The sequence below is a fragment of the Nansenia antarctica genome, assembly GCF_963989245.1.
Source record: "Nansenia antarctica genome assembly, chromosome: 16".
Classification (NCBI taxonomy): Eukaryota; Metazoa; Chordata; class Actinopteri; order Argentiniformes; family Microstomatidae; genus Nansenia; species Nansenia antarctica.
In genome coordinates, this window is record NC_137686.1 from 28,908,853 (window position 1) to 28,926,352 (window position 17,500).

Below are 17,500 nucleotides of genomic sequence, written 5' to 3' on the forward strand. Positions count from 1 at the left end.
GGTTGCTAGGGGCCTTAGTCAATAGTACTATGGATGGTTGCTAGGGGCCTTACAGCCAATAGTACTATGGATGGTTGCTAGGGGACGGTGATGCGATTGTTGATGAGAAGTAAATATTTTATTTTTTACACCTCATGCTGTTTTTTATTCTCAGTACTTTCTTGTTTTTTTAATCTGTAGCATGTTGAGACTGTAAGTGCATCACAAATAACATTTATTATTATGATTATTATTGTTCTGATTATTATTGTTATTATTATTATTGTTGTTATTATTATTATTGTTATTATTATGATTATTATTGTTATTATTATTGTTGTTATTATAAATAAATGTGAATCCAAACAACTGAGTGTCTCAGTTATCATTATTATCTCATAACAGAAAAGAATGCACACACACACGCACGCACACGCACGCACACACACACACACACACACACGCACGCACACGCACGCACACACACACACACACACACACGCACGCACACACACACGCACGCACACACACACAGAAAACGTCCTATTTGATTTAACAACCAATAAGCAACGCAGAGTGCACCTTTAAATGTCGCCACGGTAACCAGCGACCTCTAACCCTCTACAGCTCCTCCAAGCCCGCGTGTCAACTTTGACCTTGACCACCAGCGTGTCAACTTTGACCTTGACGATCAGGGCGAGTCCCCCCCTGCCCCCCCCAGCAGCAGCACGTACAGGGACAGGTGAGTCTCCCCCCCCCGCCTCCCCCCACTAAAAAAGCACCGGAGCGCACCCTGGGTCCAGCGTCATAAAGGGACCAAGTCATTTGATCAGATTTCCAGAGTGAATTTACGAACGCAGCCACGGAACATTGAAGCATTTTAAACCGCCAGCTGCCAAAGAATTCAGGTCCTTACCTTGTCTAGGCAGGTGAATTCAGGTCCTTACCTTGTCTAGGCAGGTGAATTCAGGTCCTTACCTTGTCTAGGCAGGTGAATTCAGGTCCTTACCTTGTCTAGGCAGGTGAAGAAATCCACTTCTTCACCTCTGACCATGTGGGAACATCATGGGGCGGCTGTGTCTCAGGAGGTAGAGCTGCCGTCTAATGATCGCAAGGTCGGCAGATCGGCGGTTCGAGCCCCGGCTGGCCACATGTCAAAGTGTCCTTGGGCAAGACACTGAACCCCAAATTGCTCCCAGTGAGCGGGCCGGCGCCTTGCATGGCAGCTTGGCCGCCATCGGTGTGTGAATGTGTGTGTGAATGGGTGAATGAGAGGCCGTAGTACAGCGCTTTGGATAAAGGCTATATAAGTACAGCCTGTTTACCATTTACCATTTAGATGTCTGGAAAGGCAAAACATTTACATTTGACTAAGCATGTGAATCATCAATCCACCAGTCGTAGCAGGAAGAGTAATCTAGCTCAGGCCCGGGGCCACTGATAGAAGGAAAAACCATTCTTCTAAACCTAGACGTTTTTTTCCTTTTTTCTTTTATAGATAGACAGAAAAACAGTACAAGGGGGGCAATAGAAGTTTTAGGGTACACATTAAAGGGGAAAAGCGGGTGTCTTCAGGAGACGCAGTGCTAGGGGGTAGTAGATGTCTCAGGAGACACAGTGCTGGGGGGTAGTAGATGTCTCAGGAGACACAGTGCTGGGGGGTAGTAGATGTCTCAGGAGACACAGTGCTGGGGGGTAGTAGATGTCTCAGGAGGAGCAGTTAAGGTGAAACCTGAAGAGATGGGTCTTCAGTCTCCGATGGAAGATGGGTAGTGACTCTGCAGTTCTGACAGCCGTGGGAAGCTCCTCCCCCCAGGGGAGCCAGGGTAGTGAAGCTCCGCCCACCACTCATAGGGCTTTCACACCGGCAAAGAACCGTGCCGGTTCGCGTTCGCATTCGGAAACCTCCGAACGTTGGCGCTGTTTGGCGAACGATACACTGGTATGAACAGATACACTGGTATGAACATATACACTGGTATGAACAGATACACTGGTATGAACGATACACTGGTATGAACGATACACTGGTATGAACAGATACATTGGTATGAACAGATACACTGGTATGAACGATACACTGGTATGAACGCGGGCTCAAGCTGAACGACTCTGCAACCGTTTACACCATAATACACAACTTTAATGTACAACGATTATCTCCTCTGTTTTATAGAAGCCAATCAATTGGAAGTGAAACTGTAACTCTCCTTAAAATCATTCAAACCAATCCAACTTCCTGGAAACAAGGAATATTTCTTCCAGGTGTAATGTAATTACTAGGGCTGGGACTTTAACACGTTCATTTATATTAATTATTAATTACAGAGAAAAAAACGGTGTTATGGTTAGGTAAACGCATTTTAATAGTTTTTTGGGTATTTTGGCCAGCCCTGCCACTTCTGAGAGACTTTTCTCCCTTGCAGACGACATAGTAGAATAAAAGGGGGCAAAAAAGAGGACAGCCTCTAGATACATGTTTTTAATCGCGTCCCACCTCTAGTAATTACGTTTGAATTAGAATTAAATGTTTCCCCTTCTAAAGCGTAAGAGCAGTGAGGCTCACACAGGACATCTAGAGGTCCATGTAGCACCAAGTAGAAACATAAATAATGCTCATATGGAGATACCAAACAACCACTTCTATTACAGCAAAAACAAACAAATGAAAACCAAGCTGCAAGTCGAGAATCACCCACGATCATAACATATCATAGTACATCATAACATATCATAACACATCATAACATCACCCACGATCATAACATATCATAGTACATCATAACATATCATAACACATCATAACATATCATAACACATCATAACACATCATAACATATCATAACATATCATAACACATCATAACACAGCATAACATATCATAACACATCATAACACATCATAACACATCATAACACATCATAACATAACATATCATAACACATCATAACACATCATAACATATCATAACACATCATAACATAACATATCATAACACATCATAACATATCATAGTACATCGAGCATACAGTGCTCAAAAAAATGAAGGGAACATTTAATCATCACAGTAGAACAACAAGTCAATTAAACTTCTGGGATATGGATCTGTCCAGTTAGGGTTAGAGTAAACCATTCATCAACTTCACCTGCTTTGGTGGACAGGTGGACTGGTGGACAGGTAGACAGGTGGACAGGTAGACAGGTGGACAGGTAGACAGGTGGACTGGTGGACAGGTGGACAGGTAGACAGGTGGACAGGTAGACAGGTGGACAGGCGGACAGGTAGACAGGTAGACAGGTGGACAGGCGGACAGGTAGACAGGTAGACAGGCAGACAGGTAGACAGGTGGACAGGTGGACAGGTGGACAGGTAGACCCCAGGTGTCGTTATGTGGTACTGCATGAGAGTTTGACGTGCGACCCCAGGTGTCGTTATGTGGTACTGCATGAGAGTTTGACGTGTCTATAGACATGGGTCTTAAGATGTCTTGGAAATATGAAGAACACAATGAATGTCATAGTATTGTCTCAGCATTTTATATATAACTCCCTAGATAGATCATTTTCGAGATGGAATTGAAAATCTTATATTCCTAAAAGAACACCAGTGACAGTGTATATATATATATATATATATATATATATATATATATATATATATATATATATATATATATATATATATATACACATTATTAAATATTTTTTCTATATTTTTGTCAAACGAAATCAAATAAATACAGTAGAGATATCAATCCAAAATATAGGCTTTTATTGCAACCAACTAATTAAACTATGTTTGTGCATACATAATAACAATAATAACAATAATAATTAAATTAGGCCAATAATAATAATAATAATAATAATAATAACAACAACATAGGCCAAAGTGCTATCCAAATAAATGTGCAAAAATGCAAAAATCAAAAAGATCTAGCCCATAAGGACGCTACGGCTGACAGCCCTCCAGTACGAAGCCAGATGTCTGAGGCCCTGCATATACTGTTCTTTCAGCCTCAGTAGACGGGCCTCCAACTCCCTCCACTTCCGTCTCCTTGTTGGGGGAGCGTGGCCTCTGTCTGCCATCCCCAGCTTATCCTCTGAAAGCATTTGCTGATCCTTCAGGTGACGAAGGAATAACCAAAGTGAAGGATGGCGCACTTGGACAGCATCATTTAGAGTACGATGATAAGCTAGAACAAAAATACAGAATTATAACTTATTAGCCTATTAATGGCCTATTAATGTGCAAACTGGTTCTACATCTGCAAGCTGATCTACTAACGGTGTGCAGTGAGGATTGTTGATCTTTCCAATGTAGAAGATAGCGGGCCTTATTTGAAGTATAGCCTATATAAGTATATCTCACAACTTCCCCTGTGTGTGAACTTCAATTAGTATTCGTTATTTGGGATCTTAGTAAATCAGGCCCTAAATGTTATTAGTTTGGCATGAACATTTTGACATTGAACATTTTCCCCTCTGTGTCTCCTCCTTTCACAATTTTAAATCCTTTCTTAATCCTTTCTCAATCACGGTGCCCGCCCATGATTGGACTGATGTTACGTCCATCATCATTAGCGCGCCTGTACCGGACCAATTGGCAACTCGTCCACCTGTTTAAAGAGCCCTCCTGTTTAAAGAGCCCTCCTGTCCTCTGCTGTGTTTGATGTTTCGTAAATTTTTGTTTCGGCTCATAGTTAAACCTATACTCGATATACGCACAGGCCCAGAGGTGATAGGATAAGAATGAATTAACCCATAATTAGCAGACAATATTATATTAACAATATAAAAGAATTAACTTAATACTTCAGATTTAGTTATTAGATGAAATTATAATTTTTTTGTTCAGATCTGTCATTGTTACACTTACATTCAACATGGTTATTGGTCCTTTGCTCCATGTTTCTTTCGAACACATTCCACATTGCTGGTGGGAAGGCCGCTCCAGGCTGGACATATGTGTTACGAACATATGTGAGGAAGTCTTGTAACTCAGGGTGGTTCCTCAGGGCACGCCTGGTGTCTCTGTGGTTGAGGAGAAGATCAAAATTGATCTGGACCAGAGGCAGAGGCAGGTGTCCTAAGGCCATCACCTTGCGGATGACTGCTGCCAGTCGATGGTCATTTCGGAATGAACCAGCCAATCCAAGTCCCTGTACCCTCTTCCACAAGGCTTGGTTGAAATGGAAGTAGCATCCTCCGAATTCTGGCTTGTGGCAACTCCGTTTCAAGAGCAGTTTTCAGCGCTTGCTCAAAGTCACAGATGACTTTACGCGGACGCCAACGGTGGTGGGTGATTCTCCTGACTGACGTTTTGACACACTGGAACACTTGTCGGTAGTGTCCAATTGTACGTTGCTCCATGAGGACATGTACAAGGGGGACAACGAAGCCATGAATGTCCCCGAGTATAGTAAAGACTTGGTTGTATGGGCGTGGGCACGACTTGAATGTAGCATCCATGTACAATGTCCTGCAGTGTCGCGGCTGTCTCAGGTTGTCCTCTGTGGAAAACACTGCTATGCCCCACTCACTGTCTTGGTGCAGGAGGAAGTGGTCTCTGCCCCATGTCTCAGCCCATGGACCGTCGATCCTTACATCATCAACGGTAGCTGGGATGGGAGGGATTACAGCAGCTCTGGCTCTGGCCATAACAGACCTAACTGACAGAAATCTTTGAGGTCGCCCCCGACCTCGGCCCCGTACGCGCTCAGCGTTGTAAATGCGTTTGATGGGTACTGTGGGTTCCCTCACCACCTCTCCAGTAACCACTTGGCGAAATTGTGCATTGTTCACCCTTTGTGTATCGGGGGCATGTACATGTTCGTAGACCTCCCGAACTTCGATGTTGGGATTGTCTACCTCTACATCAAAGATGTTGGTCACCAGTACTGTCCGGCAGTCTTCTCTCCAACACCGCCACCGAATATTCTGTTTGTTTGTGCGTTGTTTGTGGTACCTAAAATGATCAAGAACTAATATTTTACCTCCTCGGTCTCCAGTCATTATTTTAGCCATTGTCACTACATATGTGTTACGAACATATGTGAGGAAGTCTTGTAACTCTTAAAAGCTCAATAACAATTGAGCTTAAAATAATTGATAGGGGGTGTTACGCCCCCTGGTGACTCGGGGTAGAAGGGAGCAACATAGAGCAACAGAAAGGACAAGTGAGGGTGCAGTCACACAAAAACCAGGAAACTAAAGGTTGCAATTAACTTGATTTTTATTAATACAGCAACACAGGGAACAGAGAGGACTAACAGTGGCACCAAATAAAAGTAATCAAAATAATAACCCCACCCCCCCTTTACAGGTGCTAGGCACCTCAAAAGTACAGTGGGTGGTGCTCACTCTAAACTGGGGTGCTAGACAGCAGGTATGTCCTACGTGTATGCAGATGTAAACCCAGGGTATCTCAACTTGTCATCTGTCCCTGTGTGCACAAATAAACATAAATGATTAACAAACAAAATACATTAAACAAGGTAATATAATACATGGAAACTTACATACATCATCTAAATGAACAAAACAAATAACACAAACAAAACCATATAAAAAGAGTAGTCCACAACATCAGGAACACATGCTACCTGAAGAATAGGTTTCTCCACTCTCATATGGAGTAACTCTCCCATGTCACACTGTGATGGTGGTCATTGTAGTCTGTCTGGGATGGAGGATGTCAGTGTAGTCTCTTTCAGAAGGACAGTTTAGTCTCTCTGTGGTGGAGGGGAATCTTGGGGGAGTTGTTACACAACACATTCTTGTTTATTTATTTATTTGTATTTTAAATAATTGGAGTTAGTAGATTTGTGACAGCCCCCCAGTGTGTCTGAATTGGAGTCCTAGTATACTGTACTTCCAAATGGTTTAGCATGGGGGGTCAGCTTCAGTACTAGATTTGGGCCGAGGTCCAATAGTGTCCTACCTACAAAAGGTTTTGTACATATAATAATTTTGTTCATATAATAATGTTGTACACATAATAATTTTGTTCCTATTTATAATAGTTCCTGCAATTTCCTGTAAATGTCTTTATCAATTAGTAATCCACAGTATGATTATGTATTTGTGTATGTTGTTTTTTAAATAATAAAATGCTGAGACAATACTATGACATTCATTGTGTTCTTCATATTTCCAAGACATCTTAAGACCCATGTCTATAGACACGTCAAACTCTCATGCAGTACCCCATAACGACACCTGGGGTCGCACGTCAAACTCTCATGCAGTACCACATAACGACACCTGGGGTCGCTTGACACAGGAGGAAGCGGGGAACATAGGACCCTTTTTCGGAAGCGGGGAACATAGGACCCTTTTTCGGAAGCGGGGAACATAGAACCCTTTTTCGGAAGCGGGGAACATAGAACCCTTTTTTTTTTTTTTGCTAAGAAATCGGGGAACATAGGACCCGGGGAACATAGGGATGACCCCCCTCATGAGGCGGTACCTGCAGCCCATCCAGGTTGTACAGGTAGTCCAGCTCCTCCAGGACGACACATCCACACCTGCCGTCGCAAGGTGTGTTGTGTCCCCCAGCACAGTCTCAAGAGCCGAGAGCAGCGGTTCCCAACCTTTTCGGACTCACGGCCCACTTTCCCAATCTCTACAGTACGAGCGGCCCACTGTAGCCTAGCGCGCGACGCGTGCGCGAATTTTTTCGCGTGCACGCGCATGAAACGCGCACGAGCGCTCAAAACAACGACGTAATTCCACCAAAAACTAGAGGGAGCGTGGCTAAAAAATAAATAGCGGTTAAACCATTAAAGCCGTGCGGCGATGTTTTATATAGCAGGTGATCAAATACCAAGTTCGTAAATGTTGTATGTGTTCAATATTTACGACCAAACATCCTTATGTGTGTGGGCAACTCCCGACTCCCGACTAGGGTTGCCAGATGGGCTCGTGTTTTTTTGGGATGGAATTAGCGGTTTTAGACTGTGGTTAGGGTGGAAAATGTCGATCCCATCTGGCAACCCTGTTTGCGAGTCCGATTGTGACGTGGATGGAATGTAGCCAATCAGGAAGCGAGCTGACTTCTTCTTTTCGGATGGAAATATCGGCGCACACCACACACAATACGATCAAGGCTGTTCAATCCAAGATTTTGAAATTAAACTTTTTAAAATTAAAACATTTTTGTAACAAAAAAAACATTTGTTTGCCCATGATTTGGCGGCCCACTTGCAGTACTCTCCCATAGGTTGGGAACCGCTGGCCTAGAGATACCAGGAGACGGGCTGTTATAGAGGAGGAGAGCTGGACAGAGCTGTTATAGAGGAGGAGAGCTGGACAGAGCTGTTATAGAGGAGAGCTGGACAGAGCTGTTATAGAGGAGGAGAGCTGGACAGAGAGATGGACAGAGCTGTTATAGAGGAGGAGAGATGGACAGAGCTGTTATAGAGGAGAGCTGGACAGAGCTGTTATAGAGGAGAGCTGGACAGAGCTGTTATAGAGGAGAGCTGGACAGAGCTGTTATAGAGGAGGAGAGCTGGACAGAGCTGTTATAGAGGAGGAGAGCTGGACAGAGCTGTTATAGAGGAGAGCTGGACAGAGCTGTTATAGAGGAGGAGAGCTGGACAGAGCTGTTATAGAGGAGGAGAGCTGGACAGAGAGATGGACAGAGCTGTTATAGAGGAGGAGAGCTGGACAGAGCTGTTATAGAGGAGGAGAGCTGGACAGAGCTGTTATAGAGGAGGAGAGGTGGACAGAGACCAGGTACGAGGTGGAACTGTTTTTTTTTTTAAGTAATTTTTTCTGAGTGGGGCAGTCCCACTCATATTTTTCATTTTTATTGACAGTTACAGTGAAGAATTAGACAGGAAGGATGGGTGAGAGAGAGAGAGGAGGGATGACATGCAGGATATGTCGCCGGCCGGATTCGAACCGGGGACCCTGCGGTTACATGGTCTGCGCTTAACCCGCTACGCCACTTAAGCGCCCCCCCCCCCCCCCCGAGCAGCTGAGTCTGCCAGACTCCAGGAGGGAGGCGCTCAGCCTGACGTCCTCTAGTGCTCACAGCCCAGCCCAGCCCAGCCCCGCGCGGCTCCATTAGCGTTAGCCAGAGAACAGCAGGATGGGCAGGTTCACCACTGGCGCCCCGTTCGCTCTCTCCACAGACGAGAGCAGGTTCACACCGAGCACGCGCGACAGACGTGACAGAGTCTGGAGTCGCCGTGGCGGACGTTATGCTGCCTGCAACGTCATCCACCGTGACCTGGTCCGGCGGTGGGTCAGCGGCGGTCTGGGGAGGCGTGTCCTTGAAGTGTTCCCTCAATTTCCTTGAGCAGTCTAGTGTAGAGGCAATTTATGCAAATGTTGCCAATCCATTATGGCTACATTAGATTAACACTTTCAGACAGGCTCCACCACAACGGCTCCGCTACCTAAAAGGCCAGACCATTTTAAAAGACCAGACCATTCTAAAAGACCAGACCATTTTAAAAGGCCAGACCATTTTAAAAGGCATTTTATAAATAAATAGAAAAACTGTGGAGACAGGGTAAAGTAATATACACAAGCTTCACCTCCACAGCGGGTTTACATATAACACACACACAACCTCCCCTAGCAACACACACACAACCTCCCCTAGCAACACACACACAACCTCCCCTAGCAACACACACACAACCTCCCCTAGCAACACATACACAACCTCCCCTAGCAACCAACAGCCGGGACACCACATCCAAACAGAGTCTTTAATAGAGAGAAAACCACAAATGTCTGATAGAGAGAGAGAGAGAGAGACAGAGAGAGACAGAGAGAGAGAGAGACAGAGAGAGACAGAGAGAGAGAGAGAGAGAGACAGAGAGAGAGACAGAGAGAGACAGAGACAGAGACAGAGAGAGAGGGACAGAGACAGAGAGAGACAGAGAGAGAGAGAGAGAGAGACAGAGAGAGTCTTCTGTACATCAGCTTGTTGACTCTTGCTCCGGGGCCTCAGTGCAGCGAAGAGGAGGAGGAGGAGGAGGAGGAGGAGGAAGGGGTGTCAGGCAGGATCCCGACCAGGGTGGGGGTGGGGGGGGTGGAGGAGGAGGTGGTGGTGCTGGGGGGGGGCTGGGAGGCGGGCGGGCGGGGGTTGAGGCGCGGGGGCAGGGGGGCGGAGGGGCGGATGAGGGGCGGGGGCTGGTTGAGGGCGGGGCGGGGCTGCAGAAAGCGCCCCTGCTGCTGGAGGGGGGGGGGCTGGCGGTGCAGCGCCGGCGTGGCGGGGAGGGGGGGCCGCAGGAGGGGGGGGGGCTGGTGGAGGGAGGCGGGGGACGATGAGGAAGATGATGATGATGTCACGGCCGTCTGGGCCTTCGCTGAGGAAGCCGCGGAGGGGGCGGGGCCTGACGACGAGGTCACCTGACCCTGAGGGGGAAGGGGGAGGAGCTTAGGTTACGGGAGGACACAGGAAGTAGTCCACACGTCATACTGAATACACACACGCGCGCGCGCACACACACACACACACACACACAGAGAGACAGACAGACACACACACACACACACACACACACACACAGAGAGACAGACAGACAGACAGACACACACACACACACACAGAGAGACAGACAGACAGACAGACACACACACACACACACACAGAGAGACAGACAGACAGACACAAACAGACAGACAGACAGACACAGACACACACACACACACACACACACACACACACACACACACACACAGAGAGACAGACAGACAGACACACACACACACACACACACACACACACACGTCAATGACGTGACGTGTACATTTTGTGTCCGAATGTAATATTTTCTAAAATTAACAATTAATATATATATACATTATGTTAACTAACACTATTTTCTCTCCTTTATTGAATACACAGAGTTTATGGTGATTTGTTACAAATTCAGGCACTTTCAGCTCTTTAAAGGGTTGAAAAGTCCTTCGGTACAACCGTCCGAACACAAATGCAACCAGCTGATGTGCCATTAAAATATCTAAAATGATATTACAACTATTATATAAACATTCTGGCATGGTTTTACAACGGTTTATAACAATATACTGCAAAAGGGTTAAGGAGATTTATGTAGAATGTTTGCTTTCCTCAAATCCCTTTTGTCACAAAAACAATATTTCACTGATATCATTCGGAGCAACCAATTTCAAGGCACCATTTTGGATCAAATCAACTGATAATCATCATGTGACAGGATATGACATCATTAAGACCCCTACAGCAGACCCTCTGAGTGAGAAGAAAAGTAGCCAGCTCTCTCTTAAATGTTATATTTAAGTTGATAAGTGCACTTTTCCGCTCCCTGTTATGAATGTCCCCAAATATCACGTCATTCGGTACAACCGAACCAAAGATATATTTAATATGAATTATTATATTGCTAAGTTCAAGCTCAAGGTCAAGTTCTCACATAAGTAGCTAAACATGTGCCTGTTTTAACTGTTTACTTGAAGAAAATCATTCGGTACAACCCAAAAATTATAATTCGGTACAACCAGAAATCTGGTTAAATATACATATAATGCTTGTACCGAATGATGACAATCTATGTTAGTCCTATTTGCACATCTTTGAGTGCAAAATATAACATATATTATTAACGGAAAATGTATTTTTTTACTTTTTGCAGTTCTGAAAACCTTATCTGTCATTGACCCACTATACAGACACACACAGACACAGACACAGAGACACAGACACAGACACAGAGACACACACACACACACACACACACACACACACACACACACCCCCCCCCCCCTCCCACACAGAGTGCGCTGCTCTACCTCCTCCTCCTCTTGGTCGGGGCTCCTCCCAGAGGGCGTGGCTGAGGCGTGCTTCCCCTCCCCGCCCCCGGGGGCAGCGTGCTCCCCCTCCCCGCCCCCCTGCTCCGCCTCCCACTCCAGCAGCACCTCCTCCAGGTTGAAGCGGCGGCGGTAGTTGATGAAGAAGTTCTTCACCTGGCCCAGCGTCTTGTTGCCGATCACGTCCGCCATGGCCTGGAAGTCCTTACCGTACCTCCGCACACCTAGCAACCAAACACACACCCTGTTACTATGGCAACACAGCCCTTACCGTACCTCCGCACGCCTAGCAACACACACACACTGTTACTATGGCAACACAGCCCTTACCGCACCTCCTCATGCCTAGCAACCACACACACCCTGTTGCTATGGCAACAGTCCTTACCGTACCTCCGCACGCCTAGCAACCACACACACCCTGTTACTATGGCAACACAGCCCTTACCGTACCTCCGCACGCCTAGCAACACACACACACTGTTACTATGGCAACATATATAACACTCTGCTACTATAGCAACATAGTCATTACTATAACACTCTGTTACTATAGTAACGTATAACAGTCTGTTACTATAACATACATATATAATTACTATAATATATTACAACTCATAATAACAACATATATAATAACATGGCCTACTGTATATAATAATTATCATAACAGATGGAGGTGAGGTCATAGGTCAGAGGTGAGGTCATAGGTCAGAGGTGAGGTCAGAGGTCAGAGGTGAGGTCAGAGGTCAGAGGTGAGGTCAGTTACCTTGGACGGCCAGCAGCTGCTCATCTGTTGTCCAGCGGGCGTTCACCTTCTGGTTCACCTGGAACACAACCCTGTTACTATGACAACCACAACCACAACTTAGAACACAACCACAACCAGCCCTACTAACCTACTGACCTACTGACCTCACTACTGACCTACTGACCTACTGTTAGGTTCTGATAGGGTTAAATGCTATATTCTGATTCAGCCTGGTTGTAAAGCAGGTCATGCTAACCCATCGCTAGTTCAAACAGACCGTAGTAGACTTCAAACAACAAAGAGGCCCGGATTCAATCATGATTCTTATTTTCTTGCCAAGGAGAGTGAATCCCCAGGTCTCAGAGAGAGACCCCGGATTCAAACTGAATCTTTCCCCCTCCGAGCCAGTCATTTTATTCTCAAACACAGAAAGACACACATGTACAGGGGGAGCCAGCCTCGTGAGGAAACACAGCTTTAGCAAAATCAGATTTACGACAGGGCCCCCAGGAATGAAGGCCCAGCTGATAAGACAATACAATGATGAGCTTGTGAGTCTATGCTGCAGCATACAGCACGGGGTTGGAGCTGGGGAATTCAGAACAGGACAAAATGTACAGTGTCCTCTTCAACAAACATATTCACAACATTAAAACATTATGAAAACATCATTCAACCCTAACACCTACTGACCTCACTACTAACCTACTGACCTACTGACCTACTGACCTCCTGACCTACTGACCTACTGACCTACTGACCTACTAACCTACTAACCTACTGACCTACTGACCTACTGACCTACTGACCTACTAACCTACTGACCTACTAACCTACTGACCTACTGACCTACTAACCTACTGACCTACTGACCTACTGACCTACTGACCTCACTACTGACCTACTGACCTACTGACCTACTGACCTACTGACCTACTAACCTACTGACCTACTAACCTACTGACCTACTAACCTACTGACCTACTAACCTACTGACCTACTGACCTACTGACCTACTAACCTACTGACCTACTGACCTACTGACCTACTGACCTACTAACCTACTGACCTACTGACCTACTGACCTACTGACCTACTGACCTACTGACCTACTGACCTCCTGACCTCCTGACCTACTGACCTACTGACCTACTGACCTACTGACCTACTGACCTACTGACCTACTGACCTACTGACCTACTGACCTACTGACCTACTGACCTACTGACCTACTGACCTACTAACCTACTGACCTACTGACCTACTAACCTACTGACCTACTGACCTACTGACCTACTGACCTACTGACCTACTGACCTACTGACCTACTGACCTACTGACCTACTGACCTACTGACCTACTGACCTACTGACCTACTAACCTACTGACCTACTGACCTACTAACCTACTGACCTACTGACCTACTAACCTACTGACCTACTGACCTACTGACCTCCCTACTGACCTACTAACCTACTGACCTACTGACCTACTGACCTACTGACCTACTGACCTACTGACCTACTGACCTCCCTACTGACCTACTAACCTACTGACCTACTGACCTACTAACCTACTGACCTACTGACCTACTAACCTACTGACCTACTGACCTACTAACCTACTGACCTACTGACCTACTGACCTACTGACCTACTGACCTACTGACCTACTGACCTACTGACCTACTGACCTACTGACCTACTGACCTACTGACCTCACTACTGACCTACTGACCTACTAACCTACTAACCTACTGACCTACTGACCTACTGACCTACTGACCTACTGACCTACTGACCTACTAACCTACTGACCTCACTACTGACCTACTGACCTACTAACCTACTGACCTACTGACCTACTGACCTACTGACCTACTGACCTACTAACCTACTGACCTACTGACCTACTGACCTACTAACCTACTGACCTACTGACCTACTGACCTACTGACCTACTAACCTACTGACCTACTGACCTACTAACCTACTGACCTACTGACCTACTGACCTACTAACCTACTGACCTACTGACCTACTGACCTACTGACCTACTGACCTACTGACCTCACTACTGACCTACTGACCTACTAACCTACTGACCTACTGACCTACTGACCTACTGACCTACTGACCTCACTACTGACCTCACTACTGACCTACTGACCTACTGACCTCCTGACCTCCTGACCTACTGACCTACTAACCTCACTACTGACCTACTGACCTACTGACCTACTGACCTCACTACTGACCTACTAACCTACTGACCTACTAACCTACTGACCTACTAACCTACTGACCTACTGACCTCCTGACCTACTGACCTACTGACCTACTGACCTCCTGACCTACTGACCTACTGACCTACTAACCTACTGACCTACTAACCTACTGACCTACTGACCTACTAACCTACTGACCTACTGACCTACTAACCTACTGACCTACTGACCTACTAACCTACTGACCTACTGACCTACTGACCTCCTGACCTCCTGACCTACTGACCTACTAACCTACTGACCTACTAACTTACTGACCTACTGACCTACTGACCTACTGACCTACTGACCTACTGACCTACTGACCTACTGACCTACTGACCTACTGACCTACTGACCTACTAACCTACTGACCTACTGACCTACTGACCTACTGACCTACTGACCTACTGACCTACTGACCTCCTGACCTACCTCGGGGAGGCGGAAGCCCTCGATTCCGGCCTCCATCTTGTGCTTCAGTCCGCTGTTCAGCTGCTTGGCGTTCTGGACCTGAACACAACCACACAGGGATAAGACTGGACCTGAACACAACCACACAGGGATAAGACTGGACCTGCCCCCCCCCCCCCCCTCACCTGTCTCTTCAGGGACACCAGCTCTGTGTCCAGGTGTCTCAGCAGGGTGCTGGCGGCCAGGTGGGAGGAGGACACGGCGACCACGTCCTCCGGGGGGAGGAACATGCCTTTGGGGGGCCTCCGGCACTTGGCCCTCTGGGAGGAGAGGTGTCTGTGCTGCAGCGTCTGGTGCTCCCTCCTCCCCGGGGGGGGGGGTCTGGAGGAGGAGGAGGAGGGGGGGGGCGGGGGCTGGGGGTCCGCGTGGCTCTGGAGAGGGGGGGGGGTGAGAGGGGAGTAATAACAGTGTAATTACTGTAGTATCAACATCATTACATCACACTGGGCTGGAGGGGGGGAGGAGGAGGAGGGGGGGAGGGAGGGAGGGAAGGAGGGAGGGAGGGAGAGAGGGAGGGAGGGAGGGAGGGAGAGAGGGAGGGAGGGAGGGAGAGAGGGAGGGAGGGAAGGAGGGAGGGAGAGAGGGAAGGAGGGAGGGAGGGAGAGAGGGAGGGAGGGAGAGAGGGAGGGAGGGAGGGAGGGAGAGAGGGAAGGAGGGAGGGAGGGAGAGAGGGAGGGAGGGAGGGAGAGAGGGAGGGAGGGAGGGAGGGAAGGAGGAAGGGAGGGAAGGAGGGAGAGAGGGAGAGAGGGAGGGAGGGAAGGAGGGAGGGAGAGAGGGAGGGAGGGAAGGAGGGAGGGAGAGAGGGAGGGAGGGAAGGAGGGAGGGAGGGAAGGAAGGAGGGAAGGAGGGAGGGGAGGGGACAACACTTATTTCTTTTTATTCATTGTCTTATTGTGTTGTTAAATGTTTATCTATTTATTTATTTTCTCTCTATATATATACATATTATATATTATATTACATATTATATATGCGTATCTATTCTTGCCATTTAAATTTTTTCTTACTATACTTCTTTTTCTGTATTTTTTTAATGCTGTATGTAAGTGTTGAGGCTAGCGTAGCATGTTGAGGCTAACATAGCGTGTTGAGGCTAGCTTAGCGTGTTGAGGCTAGCTTAGCGTGTTGAGGCTAGCTTAGCGTGTTGAGGCTAGTGTGGCGTGTTGAGGCTAGCTTAGCGTGTTGAGGCTAGCGTAGCGTGTTGAGGCTAGTGTAGCGTGTTGAGGCTAGTGTGGCGTGTTGAGGCTAGCTTAGCGTGTTGAGGCTAGCTTAGCGTGTTGAGGCTAGCGTAGCGTGTTGAGGCTAGTGTGGCGTGTTGAGGCTAGCTTAGCGTGTTGAGGCTAGCGTAGCGTGTTGAGGCTAGTGTAGCGTGTTGAGGCTAGCGTAGCGTGTTGAGGCTAGTGTGGCGTGTTGAGGCTAGCTTAGCGTGTTGAGGCTAGCTTAGGGTGTTGAGGCTAGTGTAGCGTGTTGAGGCTAGCGTAGCGTGTTGAGGCTAGTGTGGCGTGTTGAGGCTAGCTTAGCGTGTTGAGGCTAGTGTAGCGTGTTGAGGCTAGTGTAGCGTGTTGAGGCTAGCTTAGGGTATTGAGGCTAGTGTAGCGTGTTGAGGCTAGCTTAGCGTGTTGAGGCTAGTTTAGCGTGTTGAGGCTAGTGTAGCGTGTTGAGGCTAGTGTGGCGTGTTGAGGCTAGCTTAGGGTATTGAGGCTAGTGTAGCGTGTTGAGGCTAGCTTAGCGTGTTGAGGCTAGTGTAGCGTGTTGAGGCTAGCGTAGCGTGTTGAGGCTAGCTTAGCGTGTTGAGGCTAGCGTAGCGTGTTGAGGCTAGTGTAGCGTGTTGAGGCTAGCTTAGTGTGTTGAGGCTAGCTTAGCGTGTTGAGGCTAGTGTAGCGTGTTGAGGCTAGCTTAGCGTGTTGAGGCTAGCTTAGCGTGTTGAGGCTAGCGTAGCGTGTTGAGGCTAGTGTGGCGTGTTGAGGCTAGTGTAGCGTGTTGAGGCTAGCGTAGCGTGTTGAGGCTAGTGTAGCGTGTTGAGGCTAGCGTAGCGTGTTGAGGCTAGTGTAGCGTGTTGAGGCTAGTGTAGCGTGTTGAGGCTAGCTTAGCGTGTTGAGGCTAGCGTAGCGTGTTGAGGCTAGTGTAGCGTGTTGAGGCTAGTGTAGCGTGTTGAGGCTAGCTTAGCGTGTTGAGGCTAGCGTAGCGTGTTGAGGCTAGTGTGGCGTGTTGAGGCTAGC

General features: G+C 47.3%; 2 protein-coding genes across 2 annotated transcripts in view; one reads left to right on the forward strand and one right to left on the reverse strand.

The window, feature by feature from the left end:
• The window catches only part of dpy30 (dpy-30 histone methyltransferase complex regulatory subunit), a 439,880-nt gene that overhangs the window by 368,252 nt on the left and 54,128 nt on the right, over window positions 1-17,500 (forward strand). The window lies entirely within an intron of this gene.
• The window catches only part of rcor3 (REST corepressor 3), a gene marked incomplete at its 3' end in the record, with an annotated part of 19,923 nt that continues 11,480 nt past the window's right edge, over window positions 9,058-17,500 (reverse strand). The window contains exons 8-13 of the mRNA XM_080546537.1: window positions 15,407-15,652; window positions 15,243-15,320; window positions 12,560-12,617; window positions 11,773-12,014; window positions 10,012-10,356; window positions 9,058-9,111 (exon numbers count right to left, since the gene is read on the reverse strand). Of these exons, the coding sequence (XP_080402663.1) occupies window positions 9,058-9,111; window positions 10,012-10,356; window positions 11,773-12,014; window positions 12,560-12,617; window positions 15,243-15,320; window positions 15,407-15,652 (1,023 nt within the window). The remainder of the gene's footprint in view (window positions 9,112-10,011; window positions 10,357-11,772; window positions 12,015-12,559; window positions 12,618-15,242; window positions 15,321-15,406; window positions 15,653-17,500) is intronic.